This window comes from Nyctereutes procyonoides, unplaced genomic scaffold, assembly GCF_905146905.1.
Source record: "Nyctereutes procyonoides isolate TBG_1078 unplaced genomic scaffold, NYPRO_anot_genome, whole genome shotgun sequence".
NCBI classification, from domain to species: Eukaryota; Metazoa; Chordata; class Mammalia; order Carnivora; family Canidae; genus Nyctereutes; species Nyctereutes procyonoides.
This window is the reverse complement of record NW_026575159.1, coordinates 3,198,103-3,216,454: the sequence shown is the minus strand read 5'-3', so window position 1 is coordinate 3,216,454 and position 18,352 is coordinate 3,198,103. Positions and strand designations below refer to the sequence as shown.

At 35.4% G+C, this 18,352-nt stretch overlaps 1 protein-coding gene across 5 annotated transcripts in view; it reads left to right on the top strand.

Moving 5' to 3' along the window:
* The window catches only part of ANGPT1 (angiopoietin 1), a 242,052-nt gene extending 230,907 nt beyond the window's left edge, over positions 1–11,145 (top strand). For 4 of the 5 annotated variants that reach the window (XM_055313861.1, XM_055313860.1, XM_055313863.1 and 1 more), the window contains exon 9: positions 9,730–11,145. In XM_055313861.1, coding sequence (XP_055169836.1) covers positions 9,730–9,890 — 161 coding nt within the window. In that variant the 3' untranslated portion in view covers positions 9,891–11,145. Of the gene's footprint in view, positions 1–816; positions 944–9,729 lie in introns of those variants that run through there. The other variant, XM_055313862.1, reaches the window with a different exon arrangement.
* Positions 11,146–18,352: the final 7,207 nt, after the last annotated feature.

The window sequence follows — 18,352 nt, the reverse complement described above, 5'->3', positions numbered from 1 at the left end:
AACATGATACTACTATCATTATTATTATATATTATTATATGTTATTGCATAGGTTATACTATCTTACTTAAGCTCAAAACCAGCTCTGTGAGATAAGCAGGGAAAGGAACTCTAATCTCTATCTTGTACATAAGGAAAATAAGAGCAAATTAATGCTCACCATTTTGTATTTAACATCTGGTGCAGTAGATGCAGCACATAGGAACTCCATTAAAAATATGGTACCTGAATGAATCAATGAATGAGCATCTTGTAACCACTTGAAATCTTGAAATCACTTTCAAATTTTGAAGCCAATGAAATGTATCATTAGGTTGACATTTTCTCATCAGTTAACAGAGCATGAAGGAATATGGAGAGGTGATTTTGAAGAAATCTTTCCACTTTTATCCCTAGCCCCATGTCCTCCATTATTAACACTCCCAAATCACATCCCATTGACCACCACACTTACGTCAGCATCTTTTCAGCATGAAACCAGCACTGGTATTATCAAAGCCAATCTGTTATGATTCTTCTTCTATCATATCCTTCTCCTTGAACTTTAAAATGCTATGACATTCAACCTCATCAAATAGGTGAAAGTCCTTCTCCTTCTAATGTAGTTGTTATAAATTTAGAATGTTTTCAAAAAATGGTAATCATAGGTTAGGTTTTAAACCTTTTTCCTGAAAGAAAATTTTTCTTCTCATTGCCTCCTTGATCCCACAAATGGAATTGTCAGCAAGTTTATACAGAGAACAAAGGACTTTGTCTAGTTTCCTGCGCATTCTAATATTAAAATATGCTTCAATTTCTCCACATCTATTTTTACAGATAATTTTATTACCAAATAAGTGCAACACATGAAAGACCAACAGTAAAATCTTTCAAATCTTGCCTTAGGAGAGCATTCCAATGTGTTCCTATTTCTGTCATAATAATGAAAATATCGAGCAAAGCGAAGAGGAGAATGCACCCCTTGGTTGTTGATGAGAAAACTTCATTGCTCAGATTTATGATTTTATTTCTGCTTCAAATGATTGAACTTTGTCATGTTCTTTCATCCATAATCATTCTTGGACTTGCTTCTTACTCACCAATAAACACATATGTTGGGGAGAGAAAATTTCCACTTATTGCTTGGGCTGGAATCGTCTAAGTAAATGTGTTTTTGTAATAAACGCCATTACCCTATCAAATATCCCTTTGAAAGAATCCAGGCCTTACAAATCTGTTCACTCTGCAAAGCGAAAATGTGGAATTTAGATAGCTAAGAACTGGAGAACATAAGGATGAATGTCGATGACAGTCCAGGTAACTTGAGTATTGCCTGGAACTTATATTCTACTTAGCTACTCCCCACCACCAATACTTATTCTGTCATTTTTTCCCTTAGAATCATTTTCTTCACCTAATGATTTTTCCTTTCTTTCTTTAAAATTTGTATTTGAACTTCCTGCCTATTTAAAATAGTTTCTTTTAAGAAGTAAGATTTTTTTAAGAAGTAAGATTTTATACTCTTTGAAACTAATAATTCATCGTTTTCTGTCATCATCAATTAAAGCTTTGCTTTATCTTGTTTATTTATGTATATTTTTTCCTTTGTTTCTTCTGAAAGAAATTAGAGGTAAAGTAAGATTGATTGCCTGCTAACTGTCCTAAATAGTTTTGTGCAAATACGTGGAGAGATTTTGGTTGGAGAATGTGGTATCGTTGCCACTCTTATCTGTCAAAGACTGAACAACAGGAGATGAGCTTAATTGAAAGCAGAAGGTATTTCAACCAGCCATAAGGTAGAACATTTTGATCTTTCTTTCTTCTTTCCTAATATCCTAACGTCTTAACTTCCTTCTATCAATGGAATATATTTTTAATAAATAACCATTAAAGATCAACTATTCTTAGAGAAATGAGCAAGAGAAAATAGAACTCGCATCTATTTGAGGGAGACCATCAACAAAAGAGTAAACAACAAATGATTTCATGTCACAACCAGTTTTAGAGACAAAGTATAACATGTGATGGAGTTATGGGAGGAGGGGGAAGTAACTTGAGATGGAGTCTTCAGGGATCAAATGCTGCCAGGGAGGATTGTGCATTTCTAGTTGTGGACATCTTCAAGAAGAGAATATAAGGCAATTTATCTAAAAGAACTTATTTATGCATATTCCTGCAGGTGTGGGTCCCACCTTTTCTTCTGGTTTAGTGATTCTGTTATTCTGTGTACTCATTGTGGCTAAAGTAGGGGAAAACGTGCAATATTACTTTTCAGTGCATGGGTTGTAATTCATAGTACATTGTAGAGTGTAGAGAAGGGATAGCAGGCTGAGAAAGCACGTTTGTATCAATAGAAATAGATATCACAATATTTTATACTTCCTTTCCCAGAAATATATGTACTTGTTCCTACCTTACCAGAAAGCCAGCGATTTCTCCATCCAATTTAAATATTGAATAATTTTCATGTTTTGTTACATATTTCTTCTGGGACCAAAGCATATACTTCAAGGTCAAAATTGCCACATACATCTTCTAGACAACTGCTCCTTTAATTAATCGTTAAATAGAGGTGATTTGTCAGCACAGATTTATAAGCCAGAAATGTCTTTGCTCTGTGATGCCATTGACCTTAGGAAAATTTGTAAGTTTTCTCCTTAAGTTTCTCCCAATATGAAGGATATTATGAAAAATCTGTATGCTTCAGTAGTGGGAGGGACAAAGTTAAGAGATGACTGTAGAAAATATTTTAATCTTGTAGGACAGTTCCTAGTGTGCCCTCCTGAGCCCAAAGAAAGGAATCAATTTCGTTTAAACATGAAAGTTTATCTACTATTTAACATTAAGAAAATGGAAATGTAATCTCATTCAATGCATGCTTTTGTTTATACGGATTTTTTGTATATAAAAACAAATATGCAAAAAACCTCTGACTCCGGAATTCAGACAGTGAACAACTTTTAGATTCAAAGTGAATGTTTCATTCAAAGAAAGCATAGTCTTTGGTATTAAATTAGCATTCTTCAAATAAGTATTTTTAAAAGTCTGTTAGAAACTACAATTATTAATGATTGCTAACAAAACAAAACAAAACAAAACGTGGTATTATTTTACATTCCTTCCCTTACCTTACATTTCTTTCAACACAATTTCCACATTTACTGTATAATAGAAAAGCTATGTAAAACTGTGACCTAACCTTCTGCAGAAAGAATCTGTTGTGGTAGAAACTCCGATCTCTTTTCCCACACATAAACTATGTCAGCCGACAGACAAGACTTTGCTAAAGCTAACAAAGGCTATTTCTCAGTTCAGCCCTAAAAGACAGGATAAAGCCATACACATAAATTTCTTAGTACACCCTACAACTTACCAGATGCTACAGCAGAGAGTTGATAAATGCTTGCAGAAGAGGGTTGATATGGTTTGCTATATAATCTTGAAGAAGACAGAAAATGAAAGAATTTAATAGCTTCTCCAACTGGTGGATGATGCTGAGTGACAAGATCTTTGAGAAAATATGATCATCTTAGAGTTTTTAATAATCCAGGAAGAATACACTAAGCTTTGTCAGATAATTCGTATTCCCTAGGTGTTAAGGCAAACATGTTGAGAGAAAAGATCCATATGGATAATTTAAGGTTGACCACAAAAATATACATTGCACTACCTTATATCAGAGCATAATTTCTTACTTAGTACCTAATCCATAAGCCTATTCCTCAAAAATGTATGTTGCCAAGCACAGTGCCTGGCACATAGTATGTGATTAATAAATTACTGGTTGCATGAATGAATATTTTATCACAGACCCTGAAAGGGCATTGCAAAATCACAAATGATAATTTTGTGAAAAGACAAAATAAATCAATGTATTAATGTGTTCATGAACTTGGATTGAAAATACAGAAGTATACATATTTATATGTATTTGCAGGCACACACATGAAATTCATGAATATGAAGAGTGGGACTAAATTTTAAGAATAACTAAACCCCAAAAGACTAAATTCCAGAATTGGAAAAAATTGAGCATTAGGTTCCTGACTTCCAAATAAATATGAACGTGCTAAGTACAAAGTTTAGGATTATATTCCTATTTTCTGGAGAATGTTTTTGCTTATGGGAAAAAAGAGCAGAGTATCAGAAAATGTCTTTCAAAAGGTAAATTTGAAAAAAAAAAAAAAAAATGAACCAGACTGAGGCCTAAAGCGCAAGGCTGCCACCAAAAGTTAATAGTTGACAATGCCTGAAAAAAAATCACTTAATTGTGTGTTATTTTACTATAATATAGTGAAAATTTATTACACTCATATTAACAGGCATTTTTGCATTATCCAAAATTATTTCTATTTAATAACTTACATGACACTTTCTAAAGACCCTTTGAACTTCGCGCCACAATAATGCTTTGGCAAGAACTGAGATACAAAGAAGTTAGATAATTTGCCGAAGGTCACAGAATCAGTGTCAGGTAAGATTTGAACACAACCTCTAGATAAACCATCCCTTTATCCACTCCCTCTACTGCCTCTGTTAAAATGAATGGCTTTCAGAGACAACAGCTCTGTTTAACTGTTTGCAGCACATGTTCACAAAGATTTCCTCACTTAAACATTAAAAGTGAAATGAAGTGCAAGGGAGGGAAGAGACAGTAAGAGCATGCAGTAAAAGTTTTCAGTGAATTCAAGATTACTGGCTAGAATCAACAACGTTTTTCATCTTTGGAACAAAGAGAAGAAAAAGGAAAAAAAGCCAAGTCCTTGGCCTGAAGGGGATATAGTATGAGATGACAGAGGGAATGCAGACCTCTGAGAAAGGTCCTTTGCCTCCCGCATGCACCCAAGACCCTTGCAGCTGCTCCTTAAGGCTAGCAATGGATTTGGCCAACTTTGTACACATGAACTCAGTAGGTAATTTTTCGTAACGATCCCACCGATAACAGTGGCACCAGTCAGTTTTGTTCAGCCTCATTCTTAGCAAGAAAAGAGGCAAATCTGATTTTTTGTGCAAGTTCTCTTGCACATTGCTGATTAGGATGCATGCATTACAAAATGAAAGAAATCTATAAAAACTGGTCTATCTTTTCATTTTGCTGTGGTTTTACCAAAGAAAGTAAGTGTTGAAGGACATTTTGTTTAGGATCAGAAGAATTTGAGAGTTAGGTTTCCTGATTTTCAAATAAATTTGAACTTCCTGAGTGCAAAGTTTAAAATCAAATTCCTACTTTCTGGGCAAAGTTTTATTTATTGGTGATAAAGTGTGAGCTTTCTGCTTCAGAGATAAAAGACTGGAATGACTTTTAAAGGCCGGCATAGCCCGGGATAGTTAGTACAAAACTAAATTTTAATGAGTTAAGTGTAAATGAATTAGAAACACGCATCTCAGATTTCTTATTAAAATATACATGAGGTTACAGGTTATGAAGAAAAATGCTTGGCAACGTACATCTCCACAGTTGCCAATCTGAAAACATTTGAGACGTTTTATCAGTTGTCCCAACGGCAGATGGAAGCTGCTGGTTTCCTCATCCTTTGCTTGCATCGCTGAGTTCTTTTATGCCTAAAGTGCCATTTCTAGATTAACTTCTTTAGCTTGTGGCTCATTTGTTATTCCTCGGAACATACAGAACAAAGTAAAGAGTTAATATTTCCCCAAGATTGTAGAGGGCATATAATATCCTCAGCTATTTGGTATCTTATCAGAGAGGAACTGCAGCCCCAGACATACTGCCTGTGTGTTCATGGCGAACACCTTGACTGCATGCTAAACTTGTATATATGCTGATTACCACAAGCACATAGGATTATCTACAAATGCCAAGCCATACATATGAATAACCAGGACTACTTTCACTGGCTTTCTATAAATATGCTTTAAAAACTTGTCTTTCCAGGATTTCTGTTTAAGAGAAACGGCCATGCTTATTTTTTTTTCAAAGAAATTTAGAAAGTGGAAATTCCTTTGTTGTTTAACTGCATGTATCAGAGGAAACAGAATTATTGCTTGCACACAAATAACTATTTTTGCTACCTTGATGTTCAGAGTTTTTTACAAAGGACACTATGACCAAAATTGTCAAGAGAAATAATTGCCCTTTCATTTTGTGTTGTGCCATCTTAGTTCATCATCTTTATTATTGTCGCTTGTTCCATGAGAGGCAATAGTGTGCCTGGCCCACTGGTCTTAAGATAGTCAAAGACATTAAGGTCTTTGGTTTCCACATGATGTCAAGATAAATCATTGAAAACACTTGTTCAAATCATATTAGGTACTTAAATGCCATTATCTCTACAATGCAAACATTGTATGACCGTACTCATTTGGGTCCAAATTATTGTCATATTGCTTTAATAAACTCTAGCAAGCAAATGAGGAGACCTATATTAGCACTGATGATCTGGTCTTCATTATTAAATCATTATGGTGCCCCACAAGATTGAATCCTTTTTGTTCCTACCCTAAACCTTCTATCCCATTTCCTAGATAACTTACAATAAACACTTATTTATGGTTTTACTGGTCTCAATAGTCAATGTGTCATTTTATTTGATCCATACAACCATGTTGTGAAAATGGCTGATCAGACATTATAAACCACATCACAAGTGATTGTGTGACCTTGGAAAATCTCCTTACTCTTGAACATCAGTGTCTTTATTACAATACCTGCCACATCAACTGAGGTTGTTTGGTGGGGGAAGACATGAGAGAATGCTTATAAAAATTGTAGCATAGTTCCTGATGCATATTAAATATTTTATACATATCAAATATTATTATAACTATTACTGCTTGGTATCTTTGTTATTAATTGGTGCAGTCAGCACATGTGATTTTTTTAGTTTCTTGTCTAGTGCATTACAGGCTCTCCATCCATTACCCACAAGAAAATTTCTAAAAATAAAACAGAAACCTCTGTGTTCTCCTTCTGTCTATTTTGCTGCCCTATGTTCTCCAACCCCTTACCTAGTGGCAGTCCAGCCAAGCCAGGCTGCTGGCAGACACTTTCTCCTACTCTCTTAGAGTACACACTGTGTTCAGAATTTCCTTCTGTTCAGTGAGCTCACATCGATCTTCAGAACACAGCTCAGGTGGTAAAAAAGTAAACCTTGTGGACCCATTGACAGCATCTTCTGCTTCTGTTTCCATAGATTTTGTTCATCTCCATTTAACAACCATCATCTCATTTTTAAACAATTTATTGTCTCTCTCCTACACAAAAAAACTGTGTACTCCTGGAAACCAGGAATTCTATTATATTCAACACCAACCTCTACATCTGTCTGTTGGTTAATATTTGTTGAATTGATTCTTGATTTTTCTTTGCTTCATTATGCTGCCAACATATGCTCACGATGGTTTGGCAGAACATAGTTACAGAATGAGGGCTCTAAGTAATATTTGATTAAACATTCAACCTTATAGATCTGGTTCCTCTGGTTAAATATTGGTTCCTATTCCTAGAGAATGTTTTGCTTGTTCATCTGATGATGGACAAGTAGACACAATAAACTCTAAAGTTTTCTGTGAACATTGTTCCGCTTTGCACCAAGACTGCCTATTTCTTTACCTTCATTTCCTGAGAGCTCACCCCTTGTTCACAAAAGACTATGTGATTTGATCTTCAGACTTTCTCAACTTGAGGCTCCTATTTCTCTTGTTAACTCTGACCCAGCAGTATGGTCTTCTCTCTCAGTGTCTCCAAAATGCCTTCCCCTAACCACAAACATTACCCTACCCTACTCATTAGGAAAAACACACAAGATCAATTTATTGGATTCTCTTACGTGCTCCTACTGCTTCTTGTCTCTTTCCTAAACTCATAAAAAATTTCCCAATGAATGTATTCTTCAGCCTGTGCCCTTTATTGCCAAGCTGCTGTTGGCAGCAGACCTCTGCCTTCCCACAGTCGTCCAAAACTCTTGTGACTTTCTCTAAACCAAACAAAAACACACACTTTTACCCTGAATACCTAATGTAACTTGGAGGATCATTCTATGATTTGTAGTAGTTCTTAATAATAGAGTAGCTGCATTTCCTTTGGAGACCATAGTGGATATTTGGAAGACTATGAAAGGCTCATTAACATGATGGAAGAGTACCTCAAGAAGGTCAGAGAAAAGGGGGAGAAAGTTAAAATACTGGAGTGATCAAGTTGGATTTTCATTTTGTCCTTTGAGAGTCTTTAGGGTAAATGAATTCCTTAATATCAGAATACTTTTTGTAATATAAGTAACATTTTTTACTGGTCATGCTTATCAAAAAAATGTAAAGGAATTAATCTTAAAAAAAAAGTGTGGAGTTTTATGTTCATCCTTCCTTGCCAAACAAGAACCTTCTTGTCCCTCATGTTCTGAATGCATTAACATCTGTGTTGTTTGCATACAGTTGGTAAAATGGCATTGAATAGTCTTTCCAAATTCATCAAGGCATACCTTATTATTCTCCAGTATGAGTTGGTAACTAATACAGCTTGCTGTGCCTCTAGTATGACTTTATAAACATGCTTTTACTGTATTCATCTTCCAAAATTGAAAAATGAGAACTAGCTTTTCCCTGTTTAACTTTTGCTAGTTTCTGCAAGATGATGCTCGTGTTACAGTTAAACATCAGTTGTACAGCTTTCTCTTTCTTTAGCTATTAGTCCCTTAGGTATAACTCTGTAATCAGAGGGAGGTCAACTATATCCAAACAAAAATATGCCAGAATGTCTCTGGCATAAATCTCTCCCTAAAGATTTCAGTAGTGTTACTTCAGGAGACAAAGTACTGTGTTTTATCTAAAAGCCTAAGAACTTAATTCGTTAAAAAAATAAAGTACTAAGTTATCCTTACAGAGAGAAATGCAAGCATAGGGTCTCCATGTGACTCATCAAGTTGCTTTTATTTTTACTAGGTTTGAAAGAACTTGAACAATCATAAGAAAAAATATTGCTATATAGGAACTTATCTGGCTACTATTGATGAACACTTCCCAAATTATTATAAAATAGAGAGAGCACAGTGATTCGAATTCAATTTGTGTGTCATAGTCATTGTCCAGTATCCAGTTACTTTCAGAAGCAGCTGTGGACCAGTTCTCAGCAAAATTATGAAATAGATGGAAAACATTTCTTTCACTCTATTTAGATGTCAGTTGTCTAAGTTTCTGAACTTCTTCACTAATAATCGTTGTATTCCTAATAGCAGGCTGAAGGTGGAATGCACAGGGTATCTGCATTTTACTTATCCTGCATATAAATCTAGATCTGAATTAGATCTTATCATGAAGCCCAGAAGCTTTCTATCATTACAATGGGAAATGAGTCCCATTAGAGTGACACTGAAGCTTGAATTTCCATGAAAGCATTCCTCTCTCTGTTCCTACATTGCCTAAACTGGATGTCACTTAAAACATTTCCATGACCAATGGGACACTTGGGTGGCTCAGCGGTTGAGTCTGTCTTCAGCTCAAGGTGTGATCCTGAGACCAGGGATCGAGTCCTGTATGGGGCTCCCCAGAGGGAGCCCGCTTCTCCCTCTGTCTATGTCTCTGCCTCTCTCTCTCTGTCTCTCATGAATAAATAAATAAAATCTTTTTAAAAAATTCCATGACCAAGAAGCTTTTTTATTGAATGCCTCTTATTTGCAAATGACCATAAAAAGTATAAACTCCACCTTGGTTAGAGCCATTAATTTCCACGTGTTTAATTTACTTTTAATTGTTTCTTCTCCTTCTTTTCTCTTTCATTATTAACTAATTTTTCAGGCTGGTGGTTTGATGCTTGTGGCCCATCCAATCTAAATGGAATGTTCTACACTGCTGGACAAAACCATGGAAAACTGAATGGGATTAAGTGGCACTACTTCAAAGGGCCCAGTTACTCCTTACGTTCCACAACTATGATGATTCGACCTTTGGACTTTTGAAGGCATAATTGTCAAAAGCAATAATAAAAACAACAAATCAATCTGAAGAAGCTACCAGATGAGAAACTGCTTGAAAACTTGTGAAGCAGATATTATCGCCCTTCCAGCCATAAGTGGCAGTTATGTGAAGTCACCAAGGTTCTTGACTGTGGATTTGGAGCCTTTTGAGTTCACAGAAGTCTCTAGATGGGGTTAACCATGTTCATATGGCTTGACTACAGAGAATGCCACTCACTGTCATGTTTTAAAAAGGGAAGAAAGTGTTCAATTCACTGTGCTTCAAACTACTACTGGATCTTATTTTAGAACTATGGTAGCCAGATGATAAATGTGGTTTATTTCACGTAAAAATTGAAAAGAAGAAGGAGGAGGAGGAAATGAACAACAAAAGAATATACGTGAAGAATATAAACAGACCTGCCATCATCCTTTGGAAAAGATGTATCACACCAGTGAAGTGGTGTTATTTCTATGCAAACCTACTAAAAATCCATTTATACTGTTGCACAATTTTAATAAAAGTTTAGGAAGAATCAGTATTGCCCTCTAAATTGGTTAAGTGTTCATGGATTTCTGAAGCTTAACTCTTAAATCACACTTACTAATTAATTTCAGTTAACCCATCTTCAAATGTAAATTCCATTTTGGTAAACCATAATGAACTGTAGTATGTGAAGAGTAATAGTGTGAGGTAGCAACATACTCCATTTACTCTTTAATTTTTGATATAGTTTTCAGGAAAAAATGGACATAACCAAGTATTATGGACATATGAGATAAAAAATGATCCCTCCATGCTATAGTTTTCAGTTACTTTAAGAACTGACTGATTTATAAATATATTTATAGCGTGAGTAAAGTTTAAAGAATGTGAAATATACCATCAAGGTCTTAAAAATAATATACATGCATTTACTATTTTCTGATATTATACATTAAAACAGTATTTTAGAGCGTATTAAGTTGCTGTAAAACCAAGTAAACTGGAACAGTTCACTTTGCAATATCTTGCATGTATACACTGACATGTAACTTCATTATTTTTAAAATAACGATTTCAACTCTTCGTCTTGTTATCTCATGCTAATTTCATTTTCGCTAATTAACTGAAACATGCTTTCCAGATTCACCCTGTTCCAGTTTCTATGAGAGATACACTTTGAAGTCTATGAAAAATAAAAGAAGGATTATAAATATCATTGTACATAGCATGTTTATATACATGGTAAGCCTAATAGCTCTTTAATCTGGAATATGCAACCTTGTCCCTTCATTAATGCAAATAAACACAAGTTTTCAAAGAAATCTAGTACACTATTTCATGAACCATATTATATCTTCACATGTTTCTCTCTCAGGCTGTTTTCATAAGCAATTTCTGATTTCTAAAATTATTCAGTGGAGAAAATTGTCAAAACGCTGTATTAAACATAAGGAAAAGACAAAAAAGGGAAAATTAACCATAGTCACATAAAAAGTTCTGACTGCTGGCTGCTGTAATTCTCTTAATGAAAATATTCCTACAGGATAATCTATTTTAAGTGAATTTGAGGGCACAGGTTTTTGTGGCAATTTGAAGTTACTATGGTAGTTTATCAGAAAGTACTTTCTGCTTCTAAGTGTGCAATGTTACAGTAGTGAAAGGGTTTTTATCAAAATGTGAGTGACTATAAGAAAAGCGAAATAGGTGTCCTTTCTTAGAAAAATAAGTTTTTTCAATGCAACAATATAAGTTCCTCCATTTGAGAAAATAAAGCTATTCTATTTTTAAGAAAATATTTTTGAAATTTACCAGCAAGTCTTTATGCATTTGTATACAACCCCATTTTGCCTTACAAGTGATATTTGCTGATATTACAGAGTTTTTCTATTCTTGGTGACTCCTTCATAGCACTGTTTAACCTCTCCCTCTAAAAACCTTGATTGTTTTCCTTTAAGTGAATGGAAGTGAGTGTTTTGTTCCTTTGTGTCCCTACAGATATTTGTTACCAGTCTTTTGATAAGAAATACTATTTCCCAACTCATATTAGAAAAATAAAATGAAATCATGAAAAACAGCATGTTATTTACTATTTTGTTATCTGGGTTTGAAAAATGAAATATTGTTTCCAATTATTTATAATAAAGCAGTATAAAATGTTTTATGGCTTCATTATGTGCATTGTATACTGCCTACATGTGGGTGACTGTTTAATATGTATATCTTTACACTGAATTATTTCAGGATAAGATAATTAGGTATTAGGATTTTGTCTTTAAAGTTTTATCTCAATAAAATTCATGTGGTTTCTATGCCAATGTCTTCACATCAGTTGCAGCTTTATTTGATTTAAATAAAATTGATAATAATGTATTTGCACATCTCATTTTAAATAAATGTTTTACAAATATTAAAATTAGAGATCTATAGAAGTATGGAATCATTGGGGGGAAAAACTGCTAAATGAACTAAAACCTCAATCTTTGAAAAACTTGCAGTCTGGATGTGATAAGAAAACTTGGCTCAATCAAAAAGGTAGATCAGGGCTGCCCCGGGGGCTCAGCGGTTTAGCGCCGCCTTCAGCCGGGGACGTGATCCTGGAGACGCGGTAGCAAATCCCGCATCGGGCTCCCTGCATGGAGCCTGCTTCTCCCTCTGTCTGTGTCTCTGCCTGTGTGTGTGTGTGTGTGTGTGTGTGTGTGTGTGTGTGTGTCTCATGGGTAAATAAGTAAAATCTTTTTTTTTTTTTTTATAAATTAATTTTTATTGGTGTTCAATTTACCAACATACAGAATAACACCCAGTGCTCATCCCGTCAAGTGTCCCCCTCCATGCCCGTCACCCATTCACCCCCACCCCCCGCCCTCCTCCCCTTCCACCACCCCTAGTTCATTTCCCAGAGTTAGAAGTCTTTATGTTCTGTGTCCCTTTCTGATATCTCCCACACATTTCTTCTCCCTTCCCTTATATTCCCCTTCACTATTATTCATATTCCCCAAATGAGTGAGAACATACACAATGGAATATTACTCAGCCATTAGAAACAACAAATACCCACCATTTGCTTCAACGTGGATGGAACTGGAGGGTATTATGCTGAGTGAAGTAAGTCAATCGGAGAAGGACAAATAAGTAAAATCTTAAAAAAAAAAGGTAGATCAAAGGTTCTACATCTCTACTGTTTCACTCTTTATCCTGCCAGCTATTAAATGTCATATTATCATAGATATGACAATTGACAATAATTTCTGGGAACTCTGAATTGGAAGAAGAGATGTGTTGAATATTTGAGATTGGTATAAAAGGGAAAGAGCATAAAGGAGATGCTACTAGCCCATCAAGCCTGTAATCCTATCAGTGGTTTTATCCATTCAGACCCTTATTAAGGAAGTTTCTTACTTTTCCCTTAGATTCTGTACCCATTACCATTACATTGATTTGAACATTTAACTTCCACCTACATGATTGAAACAGATAACCTGTCTCCTATTTTCTGCTTCTATTCACCCATAATCACATGTTTATTCTTAAAGCCAGACTTCTGAACATGTTTATTCCCTGCTCACAATCCTTCAGTGTTTCCTCACTACTGCCTAAATTTGAAATAAACAAGTCAGCTCAACCCCAGCCTGCATCACCTACATGACCAGATAGCTTTATCCCACCTACTCCATATTTCAGTCAAAATGAAGAAGCCACTGTGGTAAACTAATTACAAATATGACCCCCGTTCTTCCCTTTTCTCTGTTTATGTCTTTACAACGAGACTTTGCAGTTCATCATTGAAAGGTGGAGTCTGTTTCCATTTCTTGAATGGCTGGCTTGAAACTTGCTTTAGCCCATAGAATGCAGAAGAAGCAGCTGTAAATCACCTTTGAGCCTAGGTCTGAAAAGCCATTCAGCTTCACCCTACCTCTGCCTGGAGAAGAAGCCTAGGGTGGCCTAAGGGAGGAATGAGGATCTCAGGAAGCAAGGCTGAGTTTACCAGTTGAGGCCACCCTTACCCATCCAGTTAACCCACCAGAGGACCCTAAAATACATGAGCTATCTCAGCTGAGATCTGCTGAGCCTGGTTGAGATCAGCAGAACTGCCCAGCATAATCAAGAGACATAGTAAGAGGTGGTTGTTTTAAGCCACCACACTGTGATGTGTTTTGTTAAACATAATTGTAGCAACAGCTAACTGATACAGAATGATACAGCACCCCCCAACCAACATCCACATCAGTCTTACAAATCCTAAGGTTTCAGAACTACTCCCTAAAATGGTGTCCTCTTCCTTTAGATGGGCAAAAGTTCTAACAGTTCTCAATGGCGTATCCAAATATTAGCTGCTGCACAACAGTTTGTCTGATGTCTTCTATTAACTGTCACCTTCTCTCCTCTCATAAAGTTCCTTACGTGTTTTGTTTGAGCTTTGTTTTATATTCTTTACTGTTTTATAAGAATCTGCCTCTTGCTCATTTTTTTAATTACCTGTAACATCTAGTAGACCCTTGTCATTTATTGAGTGGAATTGAGTTGCTCTGAAAGATTAAGAAATCCCTTCTATCTATACAAAATCAAACACCCACAGATTTAACCACTATCTTAACCCATTTATTTTCAGACTAAATTTAGCTCATTTTGTCCAGAAAAAAAAGAAGATGCCCAAATTTATAATTTTATTCAGCTCAGAAATTTACTTCATTAACAACTTTGCTGGAGCATATATACTGTGTAGATTGAGGGATGTCTATATGCTTCTTTTAACTTTAAAATTATATAAATGTTGGATCCCTGGGTGGCGCAGCGGTTTGGCGCCTGCCTTTGGCTCAGGGCGCGATCCTGGAGACCCGGGATGGAATCCCATATCGGGCTCCCGGTGCATGGAGCCTGCTTCTCCCTCTGCCTATGTCTCTATCTCTCTCTCTCTCTCTGTGACTATCATAAATAAATTTAAAAAAATTATAAAATTATATAAATGTATGAAATGTATTATTAAATAATAATTACTCGTTTTTACCACACATTTGTTATTGTTATTATTTTAACAAGATAATAATTTTGTATATATATATATATATATATATTTGAGCTTTGTGATTTAAGGTTCAACTGAAGTCTTTTTTCTAGGTGACTTTTCTCTTTTAATAAGAGTAGTCTCTTCTAACATAAGGTCAATATTTTCTCATGAATTCTTCTGATCATTACTTTATTGATTATCAGCTATTGAGATTAAAATTAAAATTAAACATAAAAATAAAAGTGGGCATAATGAAAGGATTACTAAGAAATACATTAAACAAGTCATTACATCTCTTGCATTCTTTCAAGAAAGAAACCAATAGACTCATTCCAAATGGCAGATAATGGTCAAGTTGAATAATTCGTAGGGCCTTGCCTTTTACCCCAGGAAAAATAATCTCACACTCTGACACATTAACTCTCATTTTGATTAGAAATGTGAAAGGATATTTTATTTATCTTGTTTTTGTGGAGAGGAGAATGACTCCTGGCATCGTCTTTTAGAGGCAAGCTCTTACTTCATCCATTATTATGACTAGTCTGCCTCCTGCCCATCCACCCACTCTATTTTGGCCTTCATGGGAAGTTGATGTGGATGTTGTGATGGTGGGAATCTGGAAGGTTACAGTGTGCCACAGAACTATAAATACCCTACCTACATTCCTCTTATATAAATTAGTTTGTTAAACATACATCTGCTTCCTAGATATGCTGTAAGGAACCAGAATAAACTAAAAGAAAAAGGAGGGGCAGTACTAAAATATGTTAAGTTAAAAATGGATTTAAAAGGAAATTTATAATCAGGGAATATTCATTTGTGTGCACTCTAATACAATGTGTAAACATCAAAATGATGATGTAAAACATTAGAGAAAAAAATCATTAGGTTCTAAATTAACTTAAATATTTCCATTAGGAGAAGGGTACAACCATAATAGTTATAATGAGATGCTGGATTATAGTTACATAAACTCTTCCTTTGGGAAATCATTTTATAGCTTTAATGGCAGAATGGGAATTATATTTAACAAACATATTGAGTAATTACTCACATCCAGAGGAAACATTAGGTAGAAAAATTTTAATTCATAGAATTAAGCTACAAAAAGAATACTGAAACAAGACTTATGAAGTCTGCTAAAGATTGTGTTGGGTCTATCTATCTGTGTGTAAGTATGTGTAAAGACAAAAATGAGTACTACTCAATAATAAATTTTATATATACTTTTTTCAATTAAAAGAAACATGTAGGCCTCCCGATTTACATAATCCATTTCAAAAAAGATGACATCAGAGCTTTATTTTAAAAGTTTATTGGGAGTTTACAGAGGGAGGAACCACAAAGGCATAAAGATGTCAGAAAGCATGGAGTTATGGGGAACGCCAGGTGGTTCACTATGAATAGACTATAAAGTTTCTTTGAGAGAGGGGTAGCAGGAGATGAGGCCGGAAATAGGGTCAGATAACGAAGGATTTGAAGTCATGTTCTTAAGCTTAGGCATTTTTTCTTGTTAAAAGGAGACAGTGCAGGGTTTTACACACTTTAGGAAGACTATGCCTGTTGTAATTAGTGGATTGGAAGGGAATAAGACTGGAAAAGTTCAGGCCAGTGAACCCTATTCTATAAACCTGTTAGGATGAGGGTCTGATCTACACAGCAGTGACAGAATGGAGTGGAGAGACTGGGTTTGAGAGATACTGAGGAAAAAAAAAATCCAAAGAATGCAATGATTGGATGGAAGGTGGGAAAGAGATGGAGATCATTTCAGAATTTTGTCCTAAATAATGAAATAGAAAGGGACAGAGATGTCCAAAATAAGATCCACAGGTTTTGAAGAGTAGCTAATGAGTTAGCTTTTACAGGTTGAATTTGAGATGTTAGTGTTTCAAGTTTGGCAATTGGATATATGAATCTGAGCTCAAGCAAGACTAAAGGGGAAGATTTTGGATTTTATAGTATCCAAGCAGAAATCAAAATTACTAGATGAGATTATTTCAAGAGAGAGTATAGTAGAATAGAAACTGGATGGAACAAAAACATTTTTAAAAGCAGGTAAACAGGGAGAATTCAAAAAAAAAAAAAAAAGATAAGGGATTGTGGCTAGTCAGACAAAAGGAAAACCAAGAGGTAACATCATAGTAGATTGCATTAATAATCAGGGATGCCTAACTCCCCACAGTGGGTGAGAGGTACTATGATTGCAATGTGTCCATTGGGCTTAGCATTCCAGGGTAAATAGGTGATTTTTTATTGGGGGGTATTAGAGGCATAGGGGTTAGAAACCAGATGGTAAGAAGGTTCTGAATAAATGAGAGGCAAGGACATGAGGGGAATTAAAGTTTAGGTCTTTGTTATTTAGAATGACCTCTAGAACAGCTTAATAGGCTGGGGACTGATTAGAGGTGCAGGATTCTGGTCCCATCCCAAACTACTGAATTAGACTCTTCATTTTCACAACACCCTCAAGTGATTTACGGACATTAAAGTTTAAGAAGCTTTGGTTTAGAAAAGACTTTCAAGGAAATGGATGAGAATAGAAGGAGATAGGGAGGGAACTAGAGGAACAAGAACAAAGATAGGGATTTTTTTCAGGCTAAGGAAGATCTGAAGTTGAAAGGAGGAACAGAAAGTTCCTTGATGGAGCAAGCACTTCCAGGTACCTGAATACCTGGAGTTAAGAATAGAGGGGTGAGTGCATTTAAATAGGAGGAGAAATACCTCTTTTTCCAAGAGAAGAGAATACTAGGAAAGAATGAAATGCCATTGGAGGAACAGCCACCTAATGGCCTCTTTTATAGAGGAAGTGAAAGAAAAGGAAGCTTTATGAGACAATATGCAGTTCAATTAAATAGTGTTTGAAATAGTTTTGAAAAAACCCAGTTTAAGGTAATGGGAGAACTAACTGTCCAGAGGTACAACTGGTACCAAGGGCTATTAAAATTTTAATAGAAATTGGAAATCATGAACATGGCGACTAATCCACTTTTTCTTCTGATGTCTATATGTATGAAAATGATGAAATGAATGACACCACTTAACAACTCCACACTGCCACACCGAGGTCACTTCACACTATCTAGTGCCCAGTTCAGTCTATACCATTTGTGCCTGTGAATATTCATGCCCAGGAAAAATTGCCTCCTCTTTGAAGTCCACCCAAATTCCCCTAAACTCAATACTCACTCTTCTGTGCTACCACAGCATTTTACTTCCACTTATGTTGCAAGATTTTTATAGTTTGACTTGTGTTCTAGTCAACTGTTAACATATACGTTCCTGTTCCAGATCATGACTATTTGGTGTCAGGTATCAAACTTAATTAGTTTTATGTTACTAAAACCTAACATTGTGCCTAGAATATTCCTTGGATCTCAATCAAGGAGCAGGTTATTCAGACTCTTTCTGTTTCAGGCTATAAACTCCTTGAGTTCTTGTTCTGTGTCTTATTTTATTTTGTGTTTCTAGGACCCACAT